General features: G+C 30.5%; 2 protein-coding genes across 6 annotated transcripts in view; one reads left to right on the forward strand and one right to left on the reverse strand.

Moving 5' to 3' along the window:
* The window catches only part of LOC122497695 (small conductance calcium-activated potassium channel protein), a 659,102-nt gene that overhangs the window by 186,826 nt on the left and 456,828 nt on the right, over positions 1 to 15,448 (reverse strand). The gene's annotated exons all lie outside the window — the stretch shown is intronic.
* The window catches only part of LOC122497697, a 49,583-nt gene that overhangs the window by 29,511 nt on the left and 4,624 nt on the right, over positions 1 to 15,448 (forward strand). The window contains exons 2-4 of one of the 2 annotated variants that reach the window (XM_043604962.1): positions 9,696 to 12,344; positions 13,966 to 14,310; positions 14,651 to 14,824. In XM_043604962.1, the coding sequence (XP_043460897.1) occupies positions 9,706 to 12,189 (2,484 nt within the window). In that variant the 5' untranslated portion in view covers positions 9,696 to 9,705 and the 3' untranslated portion in view covers positions 12,190 to 12,344; positions 13,966 to 14,310; positions 14,651 to 14,824. Of the gene's footprint in view, positions 1 to 1,576; positions 1,722 to 9,695; positions 12,345 to 13,965; positions 14,311 to 14,650; positions 14,825 to 15,448 lie in introns of those variants that run through there. The other variant, XM_043604963.1, reaches the window with a different exon arrangement.

Raw genomic sequence — 15,448 nt, forward strand, 5'->3', positions numbered from 1 at the left:
AACTATTTCCAAACAACACTAACCTATAAAAATACCAACTGCACTGTACAATAACAATTAGCAGACGATTATTAGTGACAATTTTCCCCGTTGGGGGCGCTTCTATCGATGTAAGTGAGCCCAGAGGAAACACGGTAATGAAAAGTGCGGCCACTTTGCGTGAGTGGCGTTCGGTCTCCTTATACTACTCCATGACCTTACCAACGTTTTTGTTGGTTAGAAAAAAACTGCATCTTCCTAGGTGCAATAGAAAAAGTTAATAAATAACAACAATTAATTGTTTAAACAATTTTTAACATATCGAACTGACATTTAATAATTATCGGTTATTATCTTGGGTCCAAAATTGTAAAATTAGGAAAAATCTGCATCTTTCTAGGTGCAATAAAAAAAAAGTTAATAAATAGTAACAATTAATTGTTTAAACAATTGTTAACATATCAAATTGACATTCAATAATTATCGGTTATTATCTTAGGTCCAAAATTGCCAAATTAAAAAAAACAGCATCTTTCTAAGTGCAATAGAAAAATGTTCATAAATAACAACAATTAATTGTTTAAACAAGGTTAAATAATAATTATAGTAAACTTAATTTAATGTTTTGTTTAATTAATTAATTTAGCATTAAATAATACCAATATCATGCTGCCAAATATATAGAAATTTGCTTTTCTCTATATTTTGTTTCTGGAATTGTTATAAATTAACAATAATAATTTGTTTAAACAATTGAAAAATTTATCGTAACATTAATAAATTAGATTACTAGGCAACATAAAACATTTATAGAAAACAATTTCCATGATTTTAAGTTTTTTTTAATTTATAAATAGTATTACATTACAGGGTAAAAAATACTGTGTTTACTCCTTTCAAAAAGGAACTGTGTTAACCGTGAAGACTGAGACACCTCTAACACTTGAAGCACAGTAGCGCAGAGCAACTTCTAGTGGGACGTCTTAATTTCCGCACTTTTCCCAGTGTATCATTTCTTATTTTTTTCCATATCCAGAGTTCTTGAATAAATTTCGTAATAACTCTTGAAAAAAGTTTTTCCAGGTATTTACCTTCCAGGTTATTTACCTTCATTTATAAAAAAAGTAGCGTAACTAGTCCATTACACAATATGTAAAATGTAAAAAAAAATCATTCATAACTGTTGTTATGTAAAGTTAGTACAAGGTACTTACGATAAAAGTTAAAATACTTCTTTTTTAAGTCAATATCTAGTAATTTATTAAGTTTTATCAAAAATTGTCTGTTATGACTGTTTCCAAGAGAACCTTCTTAGGGGTCGTTCATAAAGCATATTATAATACTTTAGGGGATAGTTGGGGTCTGCAAAATATCATCCTCAATATTAATCATTATGAAAAAGTCATCAAAGGGAGCGGTAAAAATTTTCGAACTAAAGTATCACATGCTTTTATAGATGATCTCTCAATAAACTAAAAATTAGATAAATAAACATATTAAAAGATTGCTGATCATATTTAGGCGAACCTTATTTACAGAAGGAAAGTTAAAAATTAATTAAACAAATAATTAAATGTAAACAATTTATAATTTTCAGAAAGCATAAGAAAATTTTAATTCCTGTTAATACGGAAAATCACTAACAACACCTTTGAAGATATGCAATGAAGATTTTAATATGTAACCTTGTATTCCATTTTATTCTTTTTAGTATTTCTTACACTTTTATTTTATATTTTACTAGCGCCTCTGTCAACTTGTGTTCCATTTTATTTTTTTTGTACATCTTACACTTTTGTTTTCTACTTTACTAGCGCTTCGTCGACTACGTTATTCTTATTTTTAAATTAATACAATTTTTTTTATTTTTATACAATAAAAATAAAATTGTCAAGCACATGAATATTTTTCAAATGACATTTTACCGACAAATAGCGGCTATTCTCGACTGTCTACGATGCTTCGTTATTTTCATTTAACACGTCAATTTTCTATGAAAGCTTTAAATTGTTAATTAACAGTTCCACATTTTTTTCTTTAAATTAATTTTATTTATTTTCAGAAAATGAAATCATTTATAAAGTTTTGAAAAGTCAGATTATTTTCTGTAGAGAAAAAAATCATGTGCCAGAATAATTAAATTTTTTTATTTTATTATTTTAAAAATATACTAGGGGGGCGAACCCTGCGCGCTTCGCGCGCCAACCCCCCCCACCTCTATTTTTATATTTATTTTAATTTTTATTTTAAAGTAATTTTTTCTTAATATGAATGCATCTTAATAGATTACATACAATACATATAAGACAAAATACACATAGATTCTGACGCAATGTAACAATCGTTATAGACTTTTTTTATCTATATATGTGAAAAATTAGATTAAACTTTGACATATATTATGACCCATTTTAACTTGTACGTTAAAAAGACGTTAAATTTTAAATAGATTTTGACGTATCCTAGATACGTTTATTGTCCTTTATTGTCCCTTTTTAAGTTGTAGTTACACGGAGAAAAATGGATTATACAATTAGGAATATAAACAATAAGATCATACTGAATATAATCTGATTAATACACTTTATAATCCATTTACAACCTTTTAATGTTTTAGAATTATTTCTGGTATTCACAATAGATTATAAATTTTATATTCCAAAATTGAATCAAATTATAATTCTAGATTATTACTTTAGCAACATGTTTTTTTCAAATTGTCATTTATGAGGTTAAGGCTATGTCCAAGTTGTGAAATGTAAACAAACCAAAAGGTTACTACACCAGCACTAAAAACGCAATTTTGCGACAGCCAATTCTCCCACAAAAAATAACATTTTTACACTTTCTTTACGAAAATGGAAAATTAGAGTATCAAAGTTTCCAAAAAAATCATTTTTGAATATAAGCAATAAAAAGCAATTAGTAAAATAACTAACTATAATGACCTGTAAAATGGCATTTTTGACGCATCCCGAAAAATAAACTGTTTGAGTATATCAACCGCACTGACGATGAAGAAGTTCCATGTCAGCGATTGGACCTTCAACATGTGGAAAGGGAAATTTTTCCCTTTCCTCCTTAAAATTACAAGAGAAAGGGTAAAAACTTCTTCATCGTCCGTGCGGTTGATATAGTCAAACAGTTTAATTTTTCGCGACGTGAACTCTGTTGCTCGCTGCGCGTGCGCAGACCGTACCAAGGTCGCAATGACATCACCATGCAAAAAGGCACATTCTCTTTTTGACTGAAACTCAGTGGTTTTCTAATTTTTTCAGTTATTCAAAGTTTAGTAACCAAATTCGATACTTTAGTTCACCATTTCTATAAAGAAAATGTGAATTTATCTTTATTTACGCAAATGGGAAGCGCGAAAAAATGTTTCATTATAGACCGAATAGGGAAGCATTTTTTCGCTGTTCCCATTTGTGTAAATCAATATAAATTCACATTTTCTTTATGGAAATGATGAACTAAAGCATCAAATTTGGTTACTACACCTTGCATAGTTGAAAAAAATGAGAAAACCACTGAGTATCATTCAAAATCAAAACTAAGAATGCATTGACAGCACCATGCGAAAATGCACATTTTGTTTTCGACTGAAACTTAGTTATTTTCTCATTTTTTTCAGCTATGCAAGGTGTAGATACCAAATTCGATACTTTAGTTTGCCATTTCCATAAAGAAAATGTGAATTTATATTTATTTACGCAAATGGGAACCGCGAAAAAATGCTTCACTATTCGGTCTATAATGGGGCATTTTTTCGCTGTTCGCATTTGCGTAAATCAATATAAATTCACATTTTCTTTATGGAAATGGCGAACTAAAGTATCGAATTTGGTTACTAAACTTTGAATAACTGAAAAAATGAGAAAACCACTGAGTTTCAGTCAAAAACAAAATGTGCCTTTTTGCATGGTGATGTCATTGCGACCTTGGTACGGTCTGCGCACGCGCAGAGAGCAAAAGAGTTTACGTCGCGAAAAATTAAAGTGTTTGACTATATCAACCGCACGGACGATGAAGAAATTTTTACCCTTTCTCTTGTAATTTCAAGGAGGAAAGGGAAAAATTTACCCTTCCACATGTTGAAGGTCCAATCGCTGACATGGAACTTCTTCATCATCCGTGCGGTTGATATACTCAAACAGTTTATTTTTCGGGATGCGTCAAAAATGCCATTTTACAGGTCATTATAATTAGTTATTTTACTAATTGCTTTTTATTGCTTATATTCAAAAATGATTTTTTTGGAAACTTTGATACTCTAATTTTCCATTTTCGTAAGGAAAGTGTAAAAATGTTATTTTTTGTGGGAGAATTGGCTGTCGCAAAATTGCGTTTTTAGTGCTGGTGTAGTAACCTTTTGGTTTGTTTACATTTCACAACTTCGACATAGCCTTAATGTTGTTTTGAAAATTTTTTGTGTTCGAACTTTTTTACATGTGCTGCTATTTTAATTTTCCAGGTTTGTAAATTTCTGATAATTTTATTTTTATAAATCTAAAAACTATTACAGCATTATGCATATATTTTCCATTAGCTTATTATTGATTATAATCATTTTTTATTTTAAATGTTACAAGGGAATATTATTTTTAACCTTTTCTTAAAAGTATTTTTATTACTTACAAAGCATAAATTTTGTGTCTAGTAAGAATTTATTTGTTTGTAAATTTATTTACAATTAATTGATTAATTATTATTTAATTGATAAAAGTTTCAATTATAGTTTTTTTAATAGTTTTAATAGTTTTGTAGATTTATAAAAATGAAATTACAAGAAATTTACAAATAAATTTATAGGTTAAAAAAATAAATTGATTGATTGATAATAATTGATCAATCAATTTAATTTATAAATTATTAGCAACAACAAATTCAAAATTTTTATTTTTTTCAATTTTATTATTAGGCAATTAAATATTAAATAAATTATTTTAAATTTATGGGTTAGTTCTGATTTGTCAAAATTTTATTTATTTAAAATAACCTAAAGACTAATATAATTATATTGATGCAAGTTTTATAATCCAAATTAATATGATCAATAATTTGAAAGTGGTAATACTTAGATATTCAATTTTATAATCCCAGTTAACTGTCCTATATACAATGTAAAAATATCATAAAAAGTATAATCTGGATTATATCACATACAAACTATTTTTCTCCGTGTAAATAAAAGTCAAATTATACATAGATTATGACGTAACTAAATGAGAGAGTAAAAATAAAACGTCAAAATTAGGTCAAAATGATAGGTGTAAGAGCAAACACAATTTTAAAATTACCTTACAATGTTAGGTCAGATGGCAAACTTCACCTCATCATTAAGTCTGCGCGCCGAAATTGTTTGACAAATATTGACGTCTAGGTCAAAACTGTCCTCAAAATTGACCTAAATTTTGACGGTAGCGGGAATTCTTTGTCAAATTTTGATGCGTAGGTCACAACTTCCCTCACAATTGACCTAAATTTTGAGGGTAGCGGGAATTCTTTGTCAAATTTCGATGCGTAGGTTACAACTGCCCTCAAAATTGACCTAAATTTTGAGGGTAGTGGACATCGTTTGTCAAATTTTGACGACTAGGTTAAAACTGCCCTCAAAATTGACCTAAATTTTGAGGGTAGCGGGAATTCATTGTCAAATTTTGATGCGTAGGTCAAAACTGTCCTCAAAATTGACCTAAATTTCGAGGGTAGCGGAAATTGTTTGTCAAATGTTGACGTCTAGGTCAAAACTGTCCTTACAATTAACCTAAATTTTGAGGGTAGCGGGAATTCTTCGACAAATTTTGATGCGTAGGTCACAACTGCCCTGAAAATTGACATAAATTTTAAGGGTAGCGGATATTTTTTGTCAAATTTTGACGTCTAGGTCAAAACTGACCTCAAAATTGACCTAAATTTTGGTCTACCTTATCAGTGGGCCAACCTTGACTATGTTCCCTTTCTAAGGGGCCCTTAGAATTGACTGAATCAGCGGCGGCGAAATGATTTTATATTATAGGGATAGATACTTAACATTTGAGGGCATTTATTCTAATTAAAGAAGGTAACTTATTAATTTCATAAATAATTTAATTTCCTCAATTTTAAGGAGAAACTTATTTCTTTTCATTCTGACATTTCAGCAATAAAATAACCAGAAATACTAAACATCTTATTCTTCAACACATGATTTTTCTATTGTACACTCAGCCAAAAAATACTAAATAAAAAACATTTAACATACTTTTATTTATATAATAAATAATAAAGAAAAACAATTATTTGCCTAAAATAAAGTATAAGATCCGAAATAAAACAAACAGCGGCCACCTTTCTATCTTGGCCAATCAAGTGCTTCACGTCATTTCACACGTGCATAAAGGAGCATTCAGACCTCTGCAGACTGCCTGCCTGCGCAGGCAGAAGATCGTTCACACTTCTCTTTTCCCGTTGGAGAATGAGGGAAGATTTGAATTTTAATACACGGAGAGAAAAAACAAGGCTTTTCCCCGTGACTTCAATTCATGCCTTTTCAGGTAGCAGTTTCTCCGGATTTCCCGATGAATTTCATGCGTTTAGCGGTTAGGCCACGCCTTAGCCCTAGAATCTCACCGGGAAAACCCGTGAGCGTCCTGCATTTTTACTGTGATAATTTTCACGCGTTAAATTCATATTTTTTCATGGGGAAAAGCCTTGTTTTTTCTCTCCGTGTAGATATTCAAATCTTCACCCATTTTTTCAACGGGAAAAGAGGTCTGAATGCTCCTTAAGAGCAATGTTCATTTTTCGAGTTCACACGAACTCAAGTTACGTTTTTGAGTTCGATTATCTTTCATTTCAATTCTATCCTATGTCCTTTTTTTGAAAGGAAAGGATACTTTTGTAATAAACACATACATATCTACAAAATTTAAACTCATTACGTGTAAAAATGTTGATGGTAAGGCTGATGACGGTGCTATGATTTAAAATTTTTTCGAAAAGAGCAATTTATTTACTTCCTAGTTCGTAATCGTGACCCCCGATAGTATCTGATATATTCTTCCTCTAATATACATCTGAAAATACGTATGTGTAATGGATTTCAGCTTACTAGGAAAAACTGAAAGCACCTTCAATTAGCTTTCAATTTTGTCAGCGAATTAAAATGGCCACATTGTACAATGATATACATATACCAGTGCATATTATCCTACTCTATAAATCTGAATCAGTGAATATTAAGTTATTTATATGTTTTAAAATTCTTCAACATAAAAAATAAGAGCATATACGCTTAGAATAAGTGAATTTTCACTTATGAGTAAGTTAAATTTCATTTCTTTTATGTGTATATGGGACATTCCACGTCAACACGGACAGAGCTCTAAACAAAAATTGCTTTGATGGATTTAAACGTTCTAGGGCTTAAAAGATTTCTACGTTCATGTACTTTAAGATGCCGATGGGCGTTTTTTGCAAAATTCCATTTCCGATGCCAATAAAACTGTCAAAAGTCAAAAGGTCCAAAAATCTCAAAATGCTTTTATGAATTAAAAGCAAAAAACGAGGTAAATAATTCTGTAACTCATTCTTTATCAGTTTTTAGGGTTCCCGAATATAAATCTAAAGTTTTTTTTTTAAAATCCAAAATGGCGAATTCAATATGGCGGACAAAATTCAAATTTGATCAGATTCGATTAAAACTTGTTACTCGGGGGTTTTTAGGGTCGCTGATTACGAATCTGAAGTCACTTTTTAAAAATTCAAAATGGCGGATCCAATATGGCGGAAAAAATTTTCAAATTTGATCCGATTCCCTTAAAACGTGTTACTCGGGGGCTTTTGGGGTCGCAGATTATGAATATGAAGTTACTTTGTGTTTGAGACTTCAAATTCATAATCAGATACGCTAAAAACCACCGAGTAACACTTTTTAATTAAATCTGATCAAATTAAAAAATTTGATCCGCCATTTTGAATTTCTACAAAGTAACTTCATATTCATAATCTGCGACCCCAAAAGCCCCCGAGTAACACGTTTTAAGGGAATCGGATCAAATTTGAAAATTTTTTCCGCCATATTGGATCCGCCATTTTGAATTTTTAAAAAGTGACTTCAGATTCGTAATCAGCGACCCTAAAAACCCCCGAGTAACAAGTTTTAATCGAATCTGATCAAATTTGAATTTTGTCCGCCATATTGAATTCGCCATTTTGGATTTTAAAAAAAAAACTTTAGATTTATATTCGGGAACCCTAAAAACTGATAAAGAATGAGTTACAGAATTATTTACCTCGTTTTTTGCTTTTAATTCATAAAAGTATTTTGAGATTTTTGGACCTTTTGACTTTTGACAGTTTTATTGGCATCGGAAATGGGATTTTGCAAAAAACGCCCATCGGCATCTTAAAGTACATGAACGTAGAAATCTTTTAAGCCCTAGAACGTTTAAATCCATCAAAGCAATTTTTGTTTAGAGCTCTGTCCGTGTTGACGTGGAATGTCCCATATGCATTTCTTTTTTAAGTAAAAGACGTTTCACTTATTCGGATGTAGAGAGTAAATAGAATTTCCGTAAAACGAATCAGTTAAATTCCAAAATTTTAAGTGGGCTGCATACATTTGTATCAGAATAAAAAGAGCATAATGACTATTATGTCGAATTCACAGACGTAGAATCTGTAACTTTACTAACTTATTTTTATCGAATACAAAATTTAAGAAAAGTATTTTCTCGAATGAACATTGACATAATGTTAATGTTTACTTAGATCTAACAAATTTTTTCGAACTTTTGACGATTCGATGTTTTTAGCATTCGACGTTTTGAACATTCGACGAACTGACAATTCGATGTTTTTAAAATTCGACGTTTTGTCTATTTGACTAAATTACCAATCGTCTACTGGACAATTCGAACAGATGGCTACTTGCTTTTTGGCTCAAATTAAATTCACCCACAAAAATTTTCTACCAAATTAAACAAACCCTGAAGACATTAAAATACTAAAGTAATGACTGGCATTTAAAATTTAATGTAAAAAATAATAAATAGAAAATTCGGATAGAAAATAAATGTCATCATAACCTAAAATTTAAAATAGTTCAACTTTTTATGTTAAGAAGCATGACTAAAGTATAACATTTCCCAACTGCTTTAAAAAGTATGGCGGAAGTAAATTTAGCGTTATAAAGGTACATTTTGGCATAGCGATTTAACAAAAGTGAATCATATAAGGCCATTCATTTTTTTTCTCTATTTTTGACCGAGGTATATTTTTTGCCACATTCCTCCCTCGCGTAGATCATTCTCTCTATATCTTGTTAAATGTAATTAAGTCTCAAATTAAGGTTAAAGTTATTTATTTGATGAATAAATTTTATGTAAACATTAGTAACAGAACAATAAATTTTTTTTCTTTTGTCTCTTGTTTTTTCTTTTGTCCTTCTTAATTTCATTACAATCGATTCTAATGTTTTCTAAATAATTGAATTAATAATATTTTCGTTTCTATAACGCCAAATTTAATAAACTTTCAAATAATCCAGGTTTGATAGTTTTAACTGAAGTTTAAACATAAATATTTGAACACAAAGTGACGAAGAAGAATTTGCAAGGAATCTATCGAAATAGACTGAAACTATCACACTATAATTTAATATTTCAAAAGTTGTCGATTTCTAGCTTTGTATAATCTAAAATAATATTTTATATTTTCCATTATGATTTCAGCTACGAAGCAATGGCAGATTTGGAACGTGCTGACAACGTTGAGGGTGATTCAGACTACTCTGATAATGATGTTGAAGATTCAGCCACTGATGAGGAAGATGATGATGATGATGATGATGATGAAGAAGTAGTGGGTGATGATGATATTTCAGAGGAAGATCCTGAAGAAATTCCAGCGGACAATGATGAAGACGGTCACATCAATGACAATGAAAATGTCGAAATGGAAATTGATAATAATCAAGAAGCAATGATAGTGAATCCCCAAGTTGCATATTTCACAGGATGGAATATTGTTGGTATGCGCGTGCCATTGCAATATAACCAAAATGTGTCAGCTGTTGACATCTTAATGTTATCGTTGGCACAGTTCATAAGGCACAAGTCTACTTATGAACAACTGATCAGTATCCTTAAAGGGTATAAACTAATGTTCAGACATATTAATATACCCACAACCAAGGATGCATTATGGAGAGTACTTGGCCGAACGGGCGAAAACACTAATTACCGTTTCTTTTGCTCCCAGTGCAAAGATGAAGTAGGTGAAGGAATGGTGAGAGTGAGGTGCCGTTGCGGAAGATGTGGCCCAGACGAAAACGAGACCTTCATTGCTGTTTACGTGCAAATACTTCTGCGTCCTCAAATAACTGATTTACTGCAACTTCCAAACATGGCAGAAGCTTTGCGGTATAAGTATAACAGAATAAAGTTAGATGAGGAAGCCGTTGAAGATATTTACGATGGAGAACAATATAAGCTACTGAGTGAACCTGGTGGATTTTTAGAGAATCCAAACAATTTCTCGTTTACTTTGTGGACCGATGGACTTAAATTGACAAAATCCTCCCGTGCTTCTACGTACCCTGTAGTACTTCAACTAAACGAACTGTCTCCATTTTCCAGAAAAAAAAATTTATTGTTGGCGGGTTTGTGGGTCTCGGATGAGCATCCAGCAACCATGAATACAATACTGCGGCCAACAGTAAATGAGCTAAGAGATTTATACGTAAACGGAATACGTTGGAGACCAGATGGCGGAGAAGAAGTGACTAGTAAATTTATAATCACCACTCTTACCGCTGATTCTCCGGCTAAATCCGATGTTCTCAGGGCGAAAAGGTATAATGGAGAAAATGGATGCCCTGCTTGTCTTGCTCCAGGAGAGACTGTTGACAATAGACGAGTTTATGCTGCAGAGGAATATGAAATGCGACGGGATGACACCTTCAGGCATGACGCATTGCAAGCAATTGCCAGAGGCACGCCAGTAAATGGAATAAAAGGGTTCACAGCTTTAGCAAGACTGCCACACTTTGATCTGGTAGATGGTGTCGTTGTTGATCCCGCACACAATCCTTTTTTGGGAGTTGCCAAACGTTTGGTTGAACGTTTTGTATCCGATGTAGACGATCCTTGGTACATCGGAACTCCTGATCAGAAGGCAATAATTGATGAAAGGATATTAACAATAAAACCACCTTCAAGGATCTCCAGATCTCCACGCAGCATAAATACCTACAGAATGTGGAAAATATCAGAGTGGCGTAATTGGCTGCAGTATTATGCACTTCCATGTTTACACAACATATTGCCTCAGGAATATTTTGATCACTTAACGTCTCTCTGTGTTGCAATAAATATTTTAAATTCTTCATCGATTTCTCATGACAAATTTAACACCGCCAAAGATTTAATTGCTCAATTTGTCAAAGATTATCAAAGGCTATATGGCTTGAGGCACATGCTCTTCAACGTGCACATATTAAATCATTTGGTGCAATCTGTGGAGAATTGGGGTCCTCTGTGGGTATTCTCGGCTTTACCATTTGAATCCTTAAATAAGAACATTGTCGATTTTGTTAAGAGCCCACATCACAGAGCCGATCAAATCACAACTAGATTCTTCATGAAGAAATTCATATCCGTTGCACCAAGGCTTATGGAAATCGATGAAGGAATAAGGAACGAAGTTAATCACCTTCTTAAAATAAAACATCATCATATAGAAGGAACAGCAGAAGGTAATTATTATTTAGCAAAGGGAAGAACCATACTTTGTGCTCCAACCAACGAAGAAGTGCGTCTTGTAAGACAAGCGGGGTTCAGAATAAATCCGGCAGCACCTATTACCAGGACTAATAAAGCCACCATACATGGTACGGAATACCGGAGGAAGGACAATTTAAGGAGAAAATTTTGCAATTCCATAGCATATTGTAAACAGTCACCCCATTGTGATAGAACAACATTCTACGAAATTTCAACAATTTTCTCCTATTTTCACTATGGTGAAACAGTTGCCGGAATAGTGGGAAAACGAATTCGAAGCAATGGAGATGCATACGGAACTCCTCACATGCAGTATGCCAGTGTAATGGAAGAAAAAGAATTCGTCACATACAGCAATATTATTAGTCCAGGATTTCTTCTTCCCAGCACCAACAATGATCTCGTCGTTGTTCCTTTGAGCAACGTGTGGGAAACTGATTAAACATCAATTAAAGAAAATTTGCAAATACACACACACATACATACACACATACAAATTATCAGCTACGCTTATATATTTACAAACATCAACAGACACACACACACTTGAGCCCCTGAAGAATTAATTGACATCATGCAGTATTATAAAAAATGCAGGTAAGCAAATATTTATTGAAATATCTCATTTTTACGAATCTTAAAATTTAATATAATAGATGTAAATGTTTTTTGGATTATTTAAATTTAGTATATGATGTTTTTGTTGTACGTTTTTTGTTTTAATACTATAGTACATACTGAAGAAAATAAGTCAAACTTGATTAAAAATATTAATATTTAAAAAAATCACAAGGGTTTTCCTAAGTTTAAACTTTAACTGATGTTTTCTCTAAAACTTGTTTTCGCACTTAAGGTCCCCTTTCATAGACCAGGTCATATATATCGATGTCTTCCTTCAATGAAATAATTTTTCAAACGTTATTCCAATATTATTTTATTCGAAAAAAATGCAATATCCCGTGTAGAAATTTCCTCATTTGTCCCTGTCTCTACTAGGGCCCTGGCTAGATTCTGACTAGAATCTCTAGTCTAGAAAAACTAGTCGGTCCCCTCATAAATTTTAGTTAGGAGAATCTATACTAGGAAAAAATAATTAGGATCTTATTGATTTCCAACTAGAGAAACTAGTGTACAAGTATTATACATAAATTGTCTTTGTAAATAAACAATTCAGATTAATTAATAGAAAAAGTTACCAACATTATTTATTTAAAAATTGTGCATATTTAATTTTTTAACATATTTTAAACAAAAATTAGAATATTGTATAATATTCTTAGAAAAAATTACAGTAAAACAATTTTATTAAATAAAAATCTTTTATTTAATAAGTAAATTAAAAGAATAAGACAACTTATTCTTCGACTTCCCAAGGTGCAAGGTTGAATCCCCCATGGTCATCGGATTCTTAAAATTCTAGTTTCAGTTTTTTCGTGTGCAACATTCCGTAATAATGTTAATATGATTTAAGAATTCAATTACTTATAAATAGGTTAAGTTGAAAAATAATAATTTTTAGAACCAGTAGAAATGAACTAGAACTTCTAGTCGGGACCCTATCAATACGAGGGTGACAAAAGCGACTTGAAACCCACTAGTTTCTCTAGTTGGAGCCTTTACTGCAAATAACTATATATATTTAATTACAAATCTACTTCTAATTTTATAAATGAAAAATAAATTATTCTTTGTAGAAAATTTGTTGAATAATCAATTAAAATATGAACATTTTCAAAAAGATTTAAATTAGATATTTAGAGCTCAAAAAGAATAATTATATAAGTATATGTTTATTTATAATGTTGATAAGATGTTAAAGTTAATTATGAGTTGAAATTGTTTATATATAATATACAGTTCGTGAAGAAATTATTCTGAACGCTAGTTACTTAATATTGTCTTATACTATACATTTTGAAATAGTATTATCTTAAAATGAAGAATAATCAAGAATTATCTTGCATAAATCTGCAAGTCCACTTCATATTGCATTTGTTTTTATAACAGAATCATATTGAAGTAACAAAAGTTTTAAAGACTTCTTTTTTGTATATGTACAATAGTTTTTAAATTAAATTAGAATTAGGGTCAGGAAACAAGTTTAAATTAAAAACGAAAATATAGCAAATGTCAGAAAATAAAAACATCAATTTTTTGTAATCGTCCTCTTTTTTTCACGCAATTTTATATATTTTTATATGAAAAAATAAATTTTTAGGTTCCAGACGTTCATCACGTATGGATGAAATACTCCCAAGAAATGAATTACCTCTATCAATTGTACTTATATTTCAATCGGCAACACATAAAAAAACAGTGACTGACAAAGTCAAATTATTTACCGCACGTCGTTGTGAATCGACACTACTTATAAAGAGCAAATGGAAAATAATTAATTGAGTCACGATATTTGGCTAAAAAATCAAATCGTTGCATTAATTCTGGAGGAAATTCATGCCCATCGACTTTGCAATGGACAACCGAGCACAAACTATGTTATTTGCGAAGTTATTCAAAGCTTCGCCTTCGTACAGTCAAGATGTACAAGCAAAAAGGAGAAAATGTATGTTGGTTTCCTTTTACTTTTTCATTTTCTATGTTCCAACAATTTTTTTTTAAATAAGCTATATTGTGTTATTAATTACAATTTAGTTATTTAATAACATTAAACCTCTTCTTTGTTACCACAAAAAATTGTATATTTTCAGTAACATTATGTCACCCTTAATTTACTTTGAGATAAGTAGCTGACAAATAAGTAACCAAAACCTATTGAAGACTCATGTTTAATAATTTTAAATAAAGAAATTATACTATACAATTTGCATTAACAATCAATTTGCAGTAATGAAAAAGAGTTTATATAATAATAATAACTTAATATTGACATTTGTTATTTCCAGATATACGCAGAAACTTTCAATACTACCTTTTTAAAAACAAATGGTAAATTTAAATTAAAAAAACCTTCAGAACTTCTGCAATAGTCGGACGTTATGCGTTACATTGATATCTGGAGATTAAATTGGAAAGAATGAAAAGTTCATAAATTTCTTCATAGCAGTTTATTGTCAAAGGTAATTCACAAATTTTTATCTTTTTCCTTAATACTTATATTATCGAAAACCACTTTCAATATAACGGTTGACAATGGTAAAAAAGTAGGATATAAGGAAAATTCAGGGAATTGAATCAGAAGTACTAAAAAATATTAAATTTCAAAAATTATAAGATGATTCTGTATTTTGTTGTTAATCAACCTTTTAAAATATAAGATATTTTTTTTTGTTGAATTTTTTTCGTTTGACACACTTTTAATACAGAATAATACAGATTTCTGAAACAGGCAAATTACTTTTGGGCATTTCTTTAGTTAAAAAAACTAAAATTTTAAATCTTGTTGGTTAAGTACAAATAATTTTAAATTAGTATAATTCTTTATTAATAATTTTGTTCTTAATGTAACAGTGATTATTTGAAAATTTAATTAATTAAGTATCATTAATATCATTAATTAATTATCATTCTCGGAAAATGCAAAATAAATTTTTTTAAAAAAATGGACTTATCAACTTTTGGTCGCTTGCTCCTCAAATGTACATTTATTTAAATAAAAAATTTTCTAAAAGTTCAACTTTTAGGCTGCGTCTACAATAGAAAAGATAATTTGCAGAAAATTGTGTACACGGAGAAAAATTTAT

Source organism: Leptopilina heterotoma, unplaced genomic scaffold (assembly GCF_015476425.1).
Source record: "Leptopilina heterotoma isolate Lh14 unplaced genomic scaffold, ASM1547642v1 Lhet_135, whole genome shotgun sequence".
Lineage (NCBI taxonomy): Eukaryota > Metazoa > Arthropoda > Insecta > Hymenoptera > Figitidae > Leptopilina > Leptopilina heterotoma.